At 40.3% G+C, this 15,198-nt stretch overlaps 1 protein-coding gene across 1 annotated transcript in view; it reads left to right on the top strand.

Moving 5' to 3' along the window:
• The first annotated feature begins 4,453 nt into the window (after window positions 1–4,453).
• The window catches only part of MBNL2 (muscleblind-like splicing regulator 2), a 163,101-nt gene continuing 152,356 nt past the window's right edge, over window positions 4,454–15,198 (top strand). The window contains exon 1 of the mRNA XM_006879567.1: window positions 4,454–5,238. Coding sequence (XP_006879629.1) covers window positions 5,065–5,238 — 174 coding nt within the window. The 5' untranslated portion in view covers window positions 4,454–5,064. The remainder of the gene's footprint in view (window positions 5,239–15,198) is intronic.

Here is a 15,198-nt window from a genome sequence, read left to right as displayed (position 1 = left end):
GGAGGGATGGAGGGAGGGAGGGAGGGAGGAAGAGAAAGAAAACCTGAAAAAAGAAAGAAAACCTGCAAAGGATCACCACGGTCCCGTAATGGACTGGATTTGAAAGGTGGCACAGATGAAGGCAGTGCTTTTATGACTCCTTGTGCAGGAGTCATCAGAAGTCCAGAACTGAGTCCCTCAAGGACAGCTCAGATGATAGCAATATGTTTGTAAAGTGTGTACACCCTTTTGATTCATTCTGGTTCATCTTCGTCTTACATGTGACACTAACAGTTAGAAAGCTGGACTGTTCCTAATGTGAAGAGTAAGATTTTTCTCAATAGTGTCTGACTACCTGTTGCATCAATTCTAATTCATAACTGCTCTACAGAGAGCCTAGAGGACAGAGGAGAACTTCCCTTTAGGGTTTCCAAGGCCACAAACCTTCATGGTAGCCGACTGCCCCGTCTTTTTCCCGTGGAGTAAGCTGATGGATTCAAACCACCCATCTCTGGTTAGTATCCAGGTACTTGACCAGTGCAGCACCAGGGCTTCTGAGAGTAAAAACTCAAACAAATCTCTCCTTAGATGCACCATTCACTGGGATGAGTTGAAGTAATTGCTCCCATGTGGTTTTTAAAAATACTTGAGTAATTATTTACATTTTCTCTATACATAAATATACAGTTCCTCTTTCTTTTCCTACACGTGAAGCCATGGGAGAGGCTATGTTAACTTTGAAAATGAACCCTGTCTTCATTATACTGTACTCAAACTTGGTCAGAGTCTCTAGAAAGCAATTTGCAATACAAACTAAAGGTGTTCAATCCATGCTTTAAATTTCCTTATTATTAGTGCCTCATCTGTGGCATCAGGATTGGTGGACGATTTATCAACAATCTGTGTTATGCAGATGACACAGCCCTGCTTGCTGAAACTGAGGAGGACCTGAAGCGCTTGCTGCTGAGGGTCAGGGACTGCAGCCTTCAGTATGGACAGAGGCTCAATGTCAAGAAGACAAAGATTCTCACCACTGGACCAATTGGCAGCATCAGGATGGATGGTGAAGAGATTGAGATTGTTCACAGCTTTAGTTCGCTTGGCTCCACAATCAACACTCTTGACACCAGCAGCCAGGAAATTAAAAGACGTATTGCGATGGGAAAGTCTGCTGTTAGGGACCTCTCTAAAGTACTCAAGAGCAACGATGTGTCTCTGGAGACTAAGGTGTGTCTGGTATGAGCCATGGTCTTTGCAATCACTTGTTATGTATCAGAGAGCTGGACAATGACCAGGGAGGATAGAAGGAGAATAGATGCTTTTGAGCTTTGGTGTTGGAGAAGAGTGCTGAGAGTGCCGTGGACTGCTAAGAAAACAAACAGATTCATCCTGGAGAAGGTTAAACTGGCCTGCTCCTTGGAGGCAAGGATTCTGAGGCTTCGTCTGACATACTTCAGTCATGTATGGTCATGTATGGAGGGACCTGTCTTTAGAGAGGGACATCATGCTTGGGAGGGTGGAGGGCAGGCACAGGAGGGGAAGGCCCTCTGGGAGATGGATTGATTCGGTGACTGGGGCAATCAGGATGAGTGTGTCGGAGACAATGAGATTGGCACAGGATGGAGCAGAGTTTAGAGCTGTTGTACATAGGGTCACTATGAGTTGCGAGCAACTCAACGGCACATAACAACAACAACAACAACATCTACATAAAAAAAACCAACCCAAAATAATCAACTGCTGTTGAGTTGATCTTACCAATGGTGACCCTCCACTGTGTCCCCAAGGTCATGCATTATTACAAGAGGACACTCTTCATGTCCCAAGGGGATTCAAACTGCCAGCCTTTCAGTTAGCAGTCAGATTACACATTCTACACCAGGGCTCCTTCATATGCCAAAGAGAAAGGTTTGCTTGTCCCTTGCTTCTCTCCTGCTTTGTTCTCACTGAGGGGATGAGGTAACGAGGCTGCAGGCTCGGGCTGGTCTGTGAAACCTGACCCAGAGCAAATTTCGTTATTAAACTCATTTTCTTAAACGCCTTAGCTTAAGCTCGTTGATTTTAGCTGTTCTGAACACAATGCCGCCAAACAGGCAAGTAGGAGCCTGTCTGTCTCCCTCAAATATTTTATAATTGGACTTAGGTATGTGTCATAGCTTTCAAGGTTGCCAATTTTCTTAAATGCACATACAATTATAACTCATACGAACACTTCTCCAAACAAGTAAGAGAATTATTGGGATGAAGGGACATTTCCCACCAGTCCCAAGAGATGTCTTGCTAAATAAATAAACGTTCCCTGATCAAATAAGCTTGAGACGCCATGGCAGCCTGTCCCTATTAGAGGTCCATCAGACACAGCTGTGTATTCCAGGCTGCAGAAAGCTCTATTGACAAAGCCAGCCCTGACTTCGCTTGTCCCGGAGTTGTGGAGCTCCGGGCGTGCGTAGTGTTTGAGAGTGCAGACTGCCTGCTTACCAAAAGGTTGGCTGTTCAAACCCGCTGGTCCCTCTGTGGGAGAGAGATGAGGCAGTCTGCTTCCGGAAAGACTGCAGTCTTGGAAACCCAATGGGCAGGTCTGCTCTGGTGCATATGGTTGCTGCGAGTTGGAACTGACTTGATAGCAAAGTGTTTGAAATCTGGAATGAGCTGAACTTGACGGTGGGCTTCACTTTTTCACTTGTGAACATCTGAAGCATCATTGTTCTCTGAGCCTCTTGGTATATGTTGATTTTTCAATAACCTATTTCTAGTCTTTTTTTTCCCCTTTTGTATTGACAAATATTTCTATCTTTTTAAGCATTACACATCCCACAGCAATCCCTATTTCTAGTCCGTTTTATTTTTTTCATTAAGACTTTAGAAGGATTTCAAGGCCCTACACGTTTCTTGAGTACTTTGTGGACTATATAATTTATGAAAATGATAAACTTCTGGCATTTCTGTGCTTTATTTGATGCTTGATCTAGTAATATAAAGTAGCAATATTTTGCTAATTTTATGGTTCTTCATTTTAAAAATACTTGTCCTTAATGGCTGAATCGATTCCAATTTATGTTCACTCTGAAACTACATGGGTTTATTTTATTAATTTGAATTTACTAATTATAGTTGTGGACAAGGGACAGCTCCAGCATTTCTGGAACAGAGCAGTTTTAAATTGTGACTTAGTTTAAAACCAACCAAAGTTGACTGGCATCCATCCATTCACTTACTCAGAGCCAGCCATCGATTATACAGGCCATTAACTCATTCATCCAGTAAGTATTTTGAGGTATATTGATGCCATAAAATATAGTTATAAGGATATCTAAGGGAAAAAAACGCAAAGACTAATCCATGTCATTTTAGTGTTTGCCGTATTATAAGGGAAAACAAACTTTCAGCAAGCAACAACAGTCACCATTTAAAATAAGACGTGGAAATATACTTCTGAAAAGATTCCAGAAGTCCTCTGGGATAGTTTTATTCTGTGTTCCATTGGGTCACTATGTTGTTGCCACTGTTGTGTCTTGTTGGGTAGAAAAGCTAAGATAAAGTTGACCTTCCACAGGTTTTCAGAGGCTGTAAATTGTACTGCAGGAGATTGCCTGTCTCTGTTCTATGGAGCCACTGCTGGATTTGAACCACCAGCCTTTGGGTTGACAGCACACCTCTTTACTCAGTAGGCCACAAGAGCTTTGTTAGGATCAATGTGGTCAGAATTAGCCCAATAGCAGTGGACTTACTGTATTATTACTTTTTTTTAAATTGACTATTATTGCGTGTTATTTGAGCAGTTAAGTAGTTTGAACCACTAACTATTAGCAGCTGATGTCTTTTATCATGGCACCAGTTCTCCTATTATAATAGTTGTTGTTGTTGTTGTTGTTAGTGTCACTGAGTCAACTATGAATCATAGTGACCTGTGAACAACCTGGAACCATCCAGTGTCATCCTCATGACAGGAGAGAGAATATGAAGGTAATCTAAGAATGAATTTCAGGAGCTGCTATCGATCCCTGTCTAAGTCCAAAATCTGTAAACTAGAAAAGATACAAAGAATAAAGAACTCACACTTGATCCCAAATGACAATATCTTTATTATAGAGGAGAGACACATCTCAAATAATTGTTTATAATGCTTCCAACAAGAAAATCAATAGCTAAACGTGAAATTAATAGGAAACCACAGTTCTGATACGATGTTTTGGTGATTAAGCACATTAGATTGAATTGTTTCAGAATGCCTAATTATTGTGTCTGCCACACTCATCTGTTTGAGTCATCCTAACTTTTGGACTGCTGCCTAAATTATCTCTGCAGTACAGTTTCAGTTGCATATTCTTCTTTTTTTCTTTTTTCAAATATCTAACATTCCTCCCTATGCACAAAGAACTGAAGTTTGCAAACTCTCTGTAAGGACTAAATCATTGTCAAGGTGGTGAGTTTAGGAAATTTGCATATAAACAGATCTGTTCTTTGTGTTTTGCAGGTTTATGATCGAGAAGTGCCTGTGTACGGTTACTGTTACCAGAAAGTGCAACGTGGGGGCTCTTGGATGAAATCTTTTTTTTCCTTCGAATACGCAAGATCCCAGCCCTTACAAGTGGATGAAGATACCTCACTTGTCTGACTTTGCCAGTTGTTTGGTTTCCAAATTTAAAAGAGTGGAGGGAAAGAAGTAGCCCATCCTGCTAAACTTTGACCTCTGAGTGGCTTCTTATAAACCTGCATAGTCAAGACTTAAGCATCCCAACTGAATTCTGTCTCAAGAAGTGCCATGATCCTGAAGTCACTTTATTATGAAACAGTTTGATCTGCAAACGAGTCAAGACTCTCCGACTCTGGCAGCCAGCAATGACACTCAGTGAGCTTTTATTGCGGCCCACAGTCTTCAATTGGGACATATTGATCGATGAGTGACACCTGCCGATAAATTCACGACTCACGCTGCTCAGCGGGCTGGACTTCATTAAAGCAACTTGTCACTTCCCTTGAGACTTACATGTGGGATTTGTCACAGCACTAGTTTGGGGATTTTTGGAAGTTGGATTGATATCATCATTTAAGAGACTCTCACAGGACCCCCACTGTTTTTCCATCATGGCCTTGAACGTTGCCCCCGTCAGAGACACTAAATGGCTGACGTTGGAAGTGTGCAGGCAGTTTCAGAGGGGAACCTGCTCGCGCTCCGATGAGGAATGCAAATTTGCTCACCCCCCAAAAAGCTGCCAGGTTGAAAATGGAAGAGTAATCGCCTGCTTTGATTCCTTAAAGGTAAGAGGGTGTCTCGTCTGTGCCGTCCAGTGCCTTCCACTGTACTTTGTGCACATGTTAATGATTGTTTTCAGAGTCTGTGTTCCTGTTTATAGTAATTATCGCAAGATTTTTTCCATTATACTTTTATATTTATTCTAGGCATATATAAGATTTTCACACATCCATGTTTAGATTAAAAATATATGATGGTGTATTTCTGGTCTGGTGTGACACTCATGTACCCAAGAGTTTAAATCAAAGTCTGCCTGTGACAACTTAAGATAAATATTTTAGTAATGTTTGATCTTCTGGAGGTTATATAAAGGAGAAGAAAATGAATGTGTCACTTTTATGTGCCACTTGCTCTGACTTCCCTCTTGAAGAATGTATTTTTCCTTTTGGCTCTGTGGTTTGCTTTCTTGACCAAGTATCCAAAGTATTTCTGAATTTTTTGTTGTTGCCGGTCTCTTTGAAAATGTGTCATGAATGGCAGAAATTTTTACGTACACACTCAGCACTCCTGGAAAACCCACACTTTGTGATTTATATAACATAAACTAACATGATTCGAATAAGATCCTTATTGAGCTTGCCGTCCAGTAGAAAGCACTGTGATACAGAATAGAAAGGGGCAGTGTCTTTAGAAAGGAACAGAGAGAACACTGTGGGAATTGACAGAACAAAGCGAGCTGAATCCCCGTGACAGTTTCAGGACACATTCTCAGAGTTCATAGCATTTGAGCTAAATGCCGAAGTTGAGTACAGTTTGGATCAGGTGAAGGATTCATTAGGAAGGGTGCAATTGAAAGAAGTTAGATAATTTGACCAACAATTTAGTTTCCATCTTTTTTGCTATTGTGAATAATAATGATAATAATAATAATATTGTTGCAATAAATATTGGTGTGCATGCACCTGTTCATGTCATGTCTCTTGTCTCTTTAGGGTCTATTCCTAGGAGTGAGGTGACTAGATCATAAGGTACTTCTATTTCTAGCATCTTCGTAAAGCACCATACTGTTACTGTAGTGGTGTACCCCTTTACATTCCCACCAGAAGTGTGTGAAAGTTCTAATCTCCCCACAACCTCACCGGTACTAAGTTTCTGGGCTGTTTTGAGTCTCGTTGTTGTTGAGGTGAGATGGTATCTTTTCATGCGTGTGTTAGATTTCAGAATGTCTTTGTGACATATCTACTCACAACTTTCATCTGTTTCTAAATCGGATCGTTTGTGTTGTTGAGGTGTTGAAGTTTTCGATGCATTTGGGAAGTTAGATCCTTGCTGAGTATGTTTTCCTCTCTGTAGGTCTTAGTGGTAAGGAGCTGCACTGCCAATCTGAAGGCACACAGTTCAAACCCACCAGTTTTTCTACAGGAGAAAGATGGGCAATCTCCTCCTATGTGATTTACTGCCTCTTAAAACCTGTTGCAGGATCTGCTATGGGTCAGATCCAACTCAACGGTACATAACAACAACAACAACATTTTCCTAGTTCATCTTCTGTTATTTATGAATTTTTATCTATGTCTGCACTCTATCCATGCCATATGTTAGGACCTATAAATTGTGAGGATGGCACAGGATTGGACATGGACGCTCTGGCTCAGGACCAATATGATGGCAGTGGTTTTTTACAACCCTGATGAGAGTTATTCATGCATATTTTTATAGTGGGGCGCTATCTTATATTACACATACAAGTTGGGCTGCTAATCTGAAAGTCAGTGGTTTGAATCTACCTGCTGCTCTGCGGGAGGAAGACAGGCAGTCTCCTCCTGTTAAGATTTACAGTCTTGGAAACCCAATGGAGGATCACTATGAATTGATTAGATGGCACTGGATTGTAAGTGATACTATTTTATTTCCTTTCTAGTGTCCTCTTTGTTAGTGTGGAGAAAATCCAACTGATTTTTCTACATTTATCTTGTACCTTTCTACTTTGCTAGATCCTTCTATACCAGTAGTTTTCTTTTATAATGTTTGGAGTCGTATAATCTGTGAACAGTATTATATTACAGTTACTTTTTCTTTGTTAATCTATATGTCTTTTATCTCCTTTTCTTGCCTCAGTTCTCTAACTAGGACTTCCAGTACAAGGCCGAATATGACTGATAATAAAGGGCATCATGGTCTGCTCCCTATTCTCAAGGAGAATGTTTTCAGTCACTTTTTGTTGGGAATAATTATGGCTGCTGGTTTGGTATAAATGTCCCTTTATTCTGCTAAGTCATTTTCCTTCTGTTATTCCTGTTTTACTGAGAGTTTTTATCAGGAATTGGTGTTGGACTGTATCATATCAGCTCATAATTTGGGAGGGGCTTGTATCTTTAAATTATAATGCTATAAATTCTGAATTGTTTAAATAAAATATTTAGGTCATACATGGGTTTTAACTGTGATAAATAAAATATGTAACTAAAAGAGATCAATTTTTTAATCTTTGCAATATTTCTTATAAATAAGGTTATTGTTGTTTTTGTTATGTACCGTCAAGTCGGAACCGACCCATAGCTAAGCCTCTGGTGGGTTTTGAGAGGCAGTTAATCACATGGAAGGTGCTCCCGTGAAGCGGCTGGTGACCTTGAACCACATCGCTTTGGGATTGCAGCACAGCTTCTTGCCACTGGGCCACCAGAGAGAGATCAGAAAGAAATACATTTCTATAGTCAGATATTCTCAAAACACAATCCATCTCTTCTTTTTTACAGACAAGCAGATATGTAGTAATTTATCACCATTAATGTCCTTCATATCTTTAATGGCATGATGCAGTAAATATTATACTGCTAACCCAATGGTGAACAGTTTAAATAAAGTTACTAAAATAAAAAGAAAAAAGTATTAACTCTTCCTCTTGTGCTCACCTCGGCAGCACCTATACTGAAATTGGAATGATACAGAAAAAATTAGCAAGGCCTCTGTGCAAGGATGACACGCAAATTTGTCCTCTATATATGATTTTCTAAAATGTATACCGAGTTTACTTAATTGTGACTGGAGCCTGTTCTTGGCTGTTGAAGGAAATAGTATGTCTTCTGGGGGGAAAATTAATCTTGTAAGTGAGAAAATATCTTACAAAAGCTGTAAGTCAAAGTTTTAAATCATAAGTATAATATTTTAAATCTTATAGATAAATATATGTTAGAGGAAAATTTGTTGATACATTAAAAGCTAGAGAATACATTTACAATTAAAAGTCTTTAAGTGGTTAAAATTTGAAAAAAATAATTACCTGTGTAATCTGCCTCACTGAAGCATCCAGTTGTATTTCTTTTTTTTTCATAATTTTTTTTAATGTTCAGAAAGTACCTTGTCTACAATGGCAATGAATGTTGTTATTGTTAAGTGCGATAGAGTCAAGTCCAACTCATAGCAATCCATGTACCCTTGAAACAGCTCGACGGTGCCCTCATCCTCGCAGACTCGGCCACGCTTAAGGCCATTGTGCCCATTGTTGTGTCAACTAATCTCATGGAGGGTCTTCTTTCCTTGGCTAATCCTCTCATTTCCAAGCATAGTGTCCTCACGGACTGGCTTTCTCTGATAACTTGCCAAGAATATGTGGAACCAAGCTTCACCCTCACTGTTTAGAAGGAGCACTTTGGCGGCACTTATTGCGGGACAGATTGATTTGTTTGACAGCCCTTAACATAGCCAACGTTTTTCCACCAACATGGCAATAGGAAAGCACAAATTCACATAAACTGAGGGGTAGAGTGGCAGTGAAAGAGAGAAAGACCCTCATCGATATGGCTTGACACAGTGACTGCAGAAATAAGCTCACGTGTGTCAGGGACGTGAGGATGGCGCAGGATGGGACAGGGTCCAGATGGCTTCTTCATAGGGAGTCATACTCAACTCGACAGCATCTAACAACAACAACAACGTGATGACATAAGCAGTACGTCCATGGCTCAAAAGTTTAATCCTCTCACGTGCTCACAAAGGTTTAGCAGTTTGAGTCCATCAAGAGGTGCTTCCAGAGGAAAAAGAAATCTAAAAATCAGCCACTGAAAACAGGGGAACACTGTTCCGCTCTGACATACATGGAGCTCTTGTGACTTGGCGCCAATGCAGTGACAAGCGGCTTGTGTTGTTTTCTTCTCAGTGGTTTAGACGTATTCTAAACGATATCCTTTTGCTTTATTAGAAAATAAAGCAACCATCTATTCATCGCTTTGACTATCACCAATGGAAACATTCACTTTGAAAAACAAATTAAGAGGAAGTAAATGAAAAACTAGATCATAAGACCTTCAAAATAGGGAAACTGGTCGAAATGAAGAAATCCATTGTCCAGATTATTCCTCTTCATACTTTTTATTAGCCTAAGCCCTTTCTGATTGTATTTTTAATATTAAATGTCACCATTTTAGCAAATTCCTTGGAAGTTTATACTGCTTCTATGAAGAAAATATTCCAACCTATTAAGAGAAAGTGTTTCTTTAGTATCAACAGTTTATCCACTTTAGATCATTATAGTTTATTATAACCTGGTGGATTCACCAGAAACACGATTGGTTGTTACTTCAGGTCTGCAGAGAAATAATAAAAAGTAATTCATTTTTAGTGTGAAAATATCAATCAAGCCATAATATGTAACTTTAAATCAAGTGGGAAAAGGCTTTAGAAACAACTTTTAGAACTGCCCAGGAGAAGAGTGAGGGAGCTCTGGTGGCTTAGTGTTAAGAAGCTGAACTCCCAACCCAAAGGTACCAGTTCAAACCCACCAGCTGCTCTGGGGAGAAAGATGAGCAATCTCCCACGGAATTTACAACTTCAGGAAAGTCTTTTGCGGGTCAACTGTGATCTCTTCCAGCTTGATGGCAGTGAGCAAGTAGAACGATGACTGCAGCACTGAGCTTGTAGGAGGTGATGAGGAGGGCACAGGGCAGGGCACCCTGCTGATCTGCTGTTCAGCTGGTCACTATGAGTCATGGTTCACTCAGCACGTAACGCCAACAACAATGGAACAATGTTCTAGTGTTTGACTATTATGCTCGCTTAATGCCTCAAGCTATCAGTTAGGGTTGTAAAGTTTCAGGTTATTTCATTTGAGTGTGATGACATCTAGCATAAAAATCATCAAATTCTCAAAAAGGATGTAAAAAGAGCCCTCTGCTGCAGGAGGGACAGAGAGAACCTGTTAGCCTTAGGTGAGGTGTTTGTCCTGGCTTCACTCTATTCTCCCAGCAACATTGTTTCAGAGAAATTGGCAGGAGTTTGCTCAGTGCTCCTGCTCCTGGTTCAGTGAACAGCTAGCTGTTCAGTGGTCCTCTTGTAAGACTGTGGTAAGGATACAAGTAAGATGGCCTTCCAGTGGGGCCTGGCCAAATAAAATAAAATAAAACCAAGGACCCAAGAATGTTAGCAATAACAAAAATAAAGATGATAATATTGAGCCTGGTTTTTTTTTGTTTTATTTAATTACTATTTTAAAAGGGAGCTTTGGTGGCCTAGTGTTAAGAAGCTGCACTGCAATCCCAAAATCACATGGTTCGAATCCACCAGCTGCTCCATGGAAGGACGGGCAGTCTCTTCCTGTGCAGTTGAAAACCTGTCAGAGGGTCAGCTCTGGGTCAGTTCCAACTCAAGTGTAAACAACAACAACAACAATATATTATAAAGGTGTTCCCAGTGAAACATGTGTATCATAATAGAAAACCAAAATGCGCAAGGACTTCAGTCAGAAACACCTGGGCTTTAATGAATCCAGAAAGTTCCTTTACCTGTGTAACTTTAGTTAATTCTTTTATGAAATTGATAGAATCTCCAGGTTATGAACATTCAACTAATGGACAATGGACAACCTAGACTCACCCCTGTTGTTATGTGCTGTTAGCATGGTAATGTGCTGTGACTTTGAACCAGTCTCTACTCAAAACAAAGTCTTTGCCACAATCACAATGGCTCGCTCTATGTGCAGCTTTTAAATCATTGCAAAGGCTTCTGGCCTTTTGTGACTCTAGCCAAGACCCAAACCCAACCATGGTACCTGGTCGATCGTGGCTCCCAGCAACCTTGCAGGACAGAGCAGAGCTGCCCACAGGGATTCCACAGTTGGAAAACTCTACAGAAACAAGCTGTTTACTTTTCTCTCATGGAGCTGCTGGTGAGTTCCAACCACTAACCTTTGTGTTAACAGCTGAATGCTTAATCACTCCACCAGGGATCCTCTCTCTTTACCTAGGAGAAAAACAATAAAATAAAAAAAATTAAGAGATTGAAGAACTGATCTTTAGGTTAACCATCCAATGCATAATGCACTGCGCCACGAGGCTCTTTGTGTCTTTGCTGTAAAGTTGATGACACCTAACAATAACAACAAGGCTGAATAAAGCCTGTACATGCCTATGTTGACTTACCTACAAATTCAACTTAAAGACACACTTAGAAATGGATCTGCTTCGTACCGGGGGACTGTCTCCGCCACTTCACACGGTTACTGCAAGGAGTAACTTGCCCGAGGTGTGCTAGCCTCCTAGGAGAGGACTCGGTGTGCCAGCGACTGGCTGGGGCAGTTCTTTCAGAGTGAAGTAAATGAGAACGACTGATCCGCTGATTTTTTTTTATGATCATATTTAAAAGCAAGATTCATCCAATTCTTAAGGATCTACAATGTGACCAGGGATGGAAGGGGAGGGGAAAAAATCAGTAAAAAAAGAAAAGAAACACTTATCAAGACGTGTGCAGGGAGAGAGGCAACATACAATAGAGAGGTGATCAGCACAATATCACAGAAGACAGAGGAGATCTTGCACAAGAGGGACAGTCAACAAAGGCCTGTTTCATCCATGAACACATACACACATGCATATGCACATACCTATGTTTACACATACACATATACCTACACACACACATATATATACATACATACCTACATATCCACATACACACATACCTACACACACAAACATACACTCATATATACACACACCTACATATCCACATACACACATACCTACATACATATACACATACCTACATATATACACACATACCTACATACACACATAGCTACACACATACACACCTACATACACATACATATATACATACACACATAACTTATATACACACATGTATGCATGCAGAACCTGATGTATCAATGATAAGACATATGCCCGTGAGTCTGAAATGGGAAGAATAAGGTTTGATGTAGGCATTATTGTTATTTATTATCAAAATATTTTCTGAAAACACATTGGATTGTTACTTTGTATTTATAACTGTGGAAGGAATTTGCTGACCAATCAGTACAGAGAAAGTCAGTATAGATTTAAGTTATCCCATTTTGTGGGTTATAAATTATTTGTGTACTTGTGTAAACTAGAAATTCTAGTGGCACAGTGGGTAAGGAACTGCTCTGCCAACACAACCATAGATGGTTTGAATCCACCAGCTGCTCCACAGTAGAAAGATAGGCAGTCCTCCTCCTTTAAGATTTGATTGGTGTTGTTATGTACCATCGAGTTGCTTGTGACTTATAGTGATGCTATGTACAGCAGCTCTGAAGCCTGCCCTGTCCTGAGCCAGTCTCACTGACTCCGACACACCAATCCCTATTGCCCTGATCATTGTATTGATCCATTCCTGTCCCGCACTGTCCCTCAACCCTTCCAAGCATGATGTCCTTCTCCAAGGATCAATCTCTTTTGGCCACATGCCCAAAGTATATAAGACCGAGCTTCAAAATCCTAACTCCAAGGAGAAACAGAGCAGCGTTTAGGGCCGTTTTACATAGGGTCGCTGTGAGTCGCAGGCGACTCGACGGCACATAACAACAACAACAAGACAGACCTATTTGTTTTCATAGCAGTCAATGATATGTTCGAGACTCTTCTCCAACACCACAATGCAAAGGCATCAATTCTTCTATCATCCTAAGTCATTATCCAGCTCTCTGATGCATAACAAGTAATTGGAAGACCACGGACTGGATCAAGCACACCTTAGTTTCTAGACTGACATCGTTGCTTCTCAGTACTTTGGAGAGGTCCCTGATAGCAGGTTTACCTAATGCAATTAATCTTTTGATTTCCTGGATGCTGGTGCCAAGAGATTTAGTGTCTGAAACCTGACTGGAGGGTCAGTTGGCTCCAACTCAAAGGCAATGAGTTTGCATTTTTTTTTGGTAAACTATCAATTGTTCTCCCTCACTACTCTCAAAAACATATACTAAGTTGTTGCTGTTTGGAAAGAGAGTTGTTGAGGTCTTTGAAAACAGAGTCTTGTGTATCTAAACACTTTTAAATAAAAGATATTTCAGAAAACGTGGCCGAATTGTTCTTAAGTGTTACCTTGTTGTGTTATGTGAGAAATTACAAGGCATATAAGCTTTTTTTTTTCAAATACTTATTCAAATTTCAAGATGTATAAGTATTTTTTTTAAAATTACAGTATCATTATGAACAATAGATATTATTTAAATCTGTTCTGGAGGTCAAGGTTACATTCTAGAACACTGTATTCCAAAAGTTAAGCTAACTTAACAAAATTAATTTTGTTTCACGGGTAACCAACCTCCCTGTAGGGAAGCCTTGACCAAGATAACTCTGTCTCTGTCACTTCTGTAGTTCATATTCTCCCTCAGAGTTAAGATAGTCGATATTATCTTTTCAGCTTTCTTGGTTTTTTTCCTGTGATGAGTAGGGCTTTGTGTGTGGCACATTTTGCAAACTGAAACCATCCAAGAGGAATAAATGTCTAAACACTTATTGTTAATGCTTAGTAAGCTCAAAGGTTTCGGTATTTACTACGTTAGTCAAATATTTATTTAATATATTTGCCTAACTATTTGAATTTTAGCTCAGGTTATAAAAAAGGAACAATTTAAAAATTAATATTCCTAGTGGCTCTTGTACATAGGGTCACTATGAGTCGCAAGTGACTCGATGGCACATAACAGCAACAAGTTTTTAATTTTGTGCTAATAGTTAAAAAACCATAAAACACTATTAGTATTTGGGGACATAGTTTAAATCTTACATAAGCCTTCATAGCAAGCAGAGTGATTGTTGAAATGTCTTAATTCTGTTTTGCCATTTCTCTATTCAAGACCACCTTTCAGTGACTTCTCCTCATACTCACATTTTACTGTTGTGTGTTGTTGTGTCAGAGCAGGATACTGACCCTGCAGGGGGTTTTCATAAGCAATCTCTTGGGGAGCAGCTAATAGATTTGAACCACATACCTTTGGGATTGCAGCACAGCTTTTTAACCACTAAACCACCAGAGCTCCTTAATCCCTAACAAGGTCATCTCAGTCCTATAAGCTCTGGTGCCTATGCTCAACCACTCTGATCTCATGTCTCCACCAGGGATCCTTCATTCAGGCCGCTCCAGTTACACTCCACTTGCTGTCCCCTGCATATACCAACTGGTTTCTGCTTTTGCTTTCTCCTTTTCTTTATTTCGAATGCTGTCGCCTTGTTCAAATGAACAGCTTGTTTCCTCAGTTCCTCAGGCTCCTGTTCAAAATTGCCTCCTTGTTAGTGAAATCATCTGCCAACTGTATATAGGAGAAGAACAGTCTCACACTGCTGGGTGGGACCCCATTTCTTAACTGTTCTTCCTCTCACTTGCCATCATCTGATCAATGATACATACATGTGTTAACGGACTTCCTCCTCTGCTCCATAGGAAGGTAGCCTCTATTTGGATCGAGATTGAGTCTCTTTTGTTCACTATTGTACTTACAACAATACCGCACATAAAAACCAAATTTAAAACAACAAAAAAACCCCCACCCCACTCCTGTCGAATCAGTTCTGACTCATGCCAACCCACGATTGGGTTTCAGAGGCTGTAAATTTTTACAGGAGGAGACTGCCCTTCTTTCTCCCAAGGTATGGATTTGAACCACTGGCCTTTCAGCCAGTAGCCCAACACTTTACACTCTATGCCACCAGGGCTCCTTTCACACACAGTGCTGCTGTTGTTTACTGTCAAGTCGGGGCTGACTCAGAGCCGAC

This window comes from Elephantulus edwardii, unplaced genomic scaffold (genome assembly GCF_000299155.1).
Source record: "Elephantulus edwardii isolate Elephantulus edwardi_28Jun2011 unplaced genomic scaffold, EleEdw1.0 scaffold00004, whole genome shotgun sequence".
NCBI classification, from domain to species: Eukaryota; Metazoa; Chordata; class Mammalia; order Macroscelidea; family Macroscelididae; genus Elephantulus; species Elephantulus edwardii.
The sequence above is the reverse complement of the archived record's forward strand: the minus strand, read 5'-3'. Positions and strand labels throughout refer to the sequence as shown.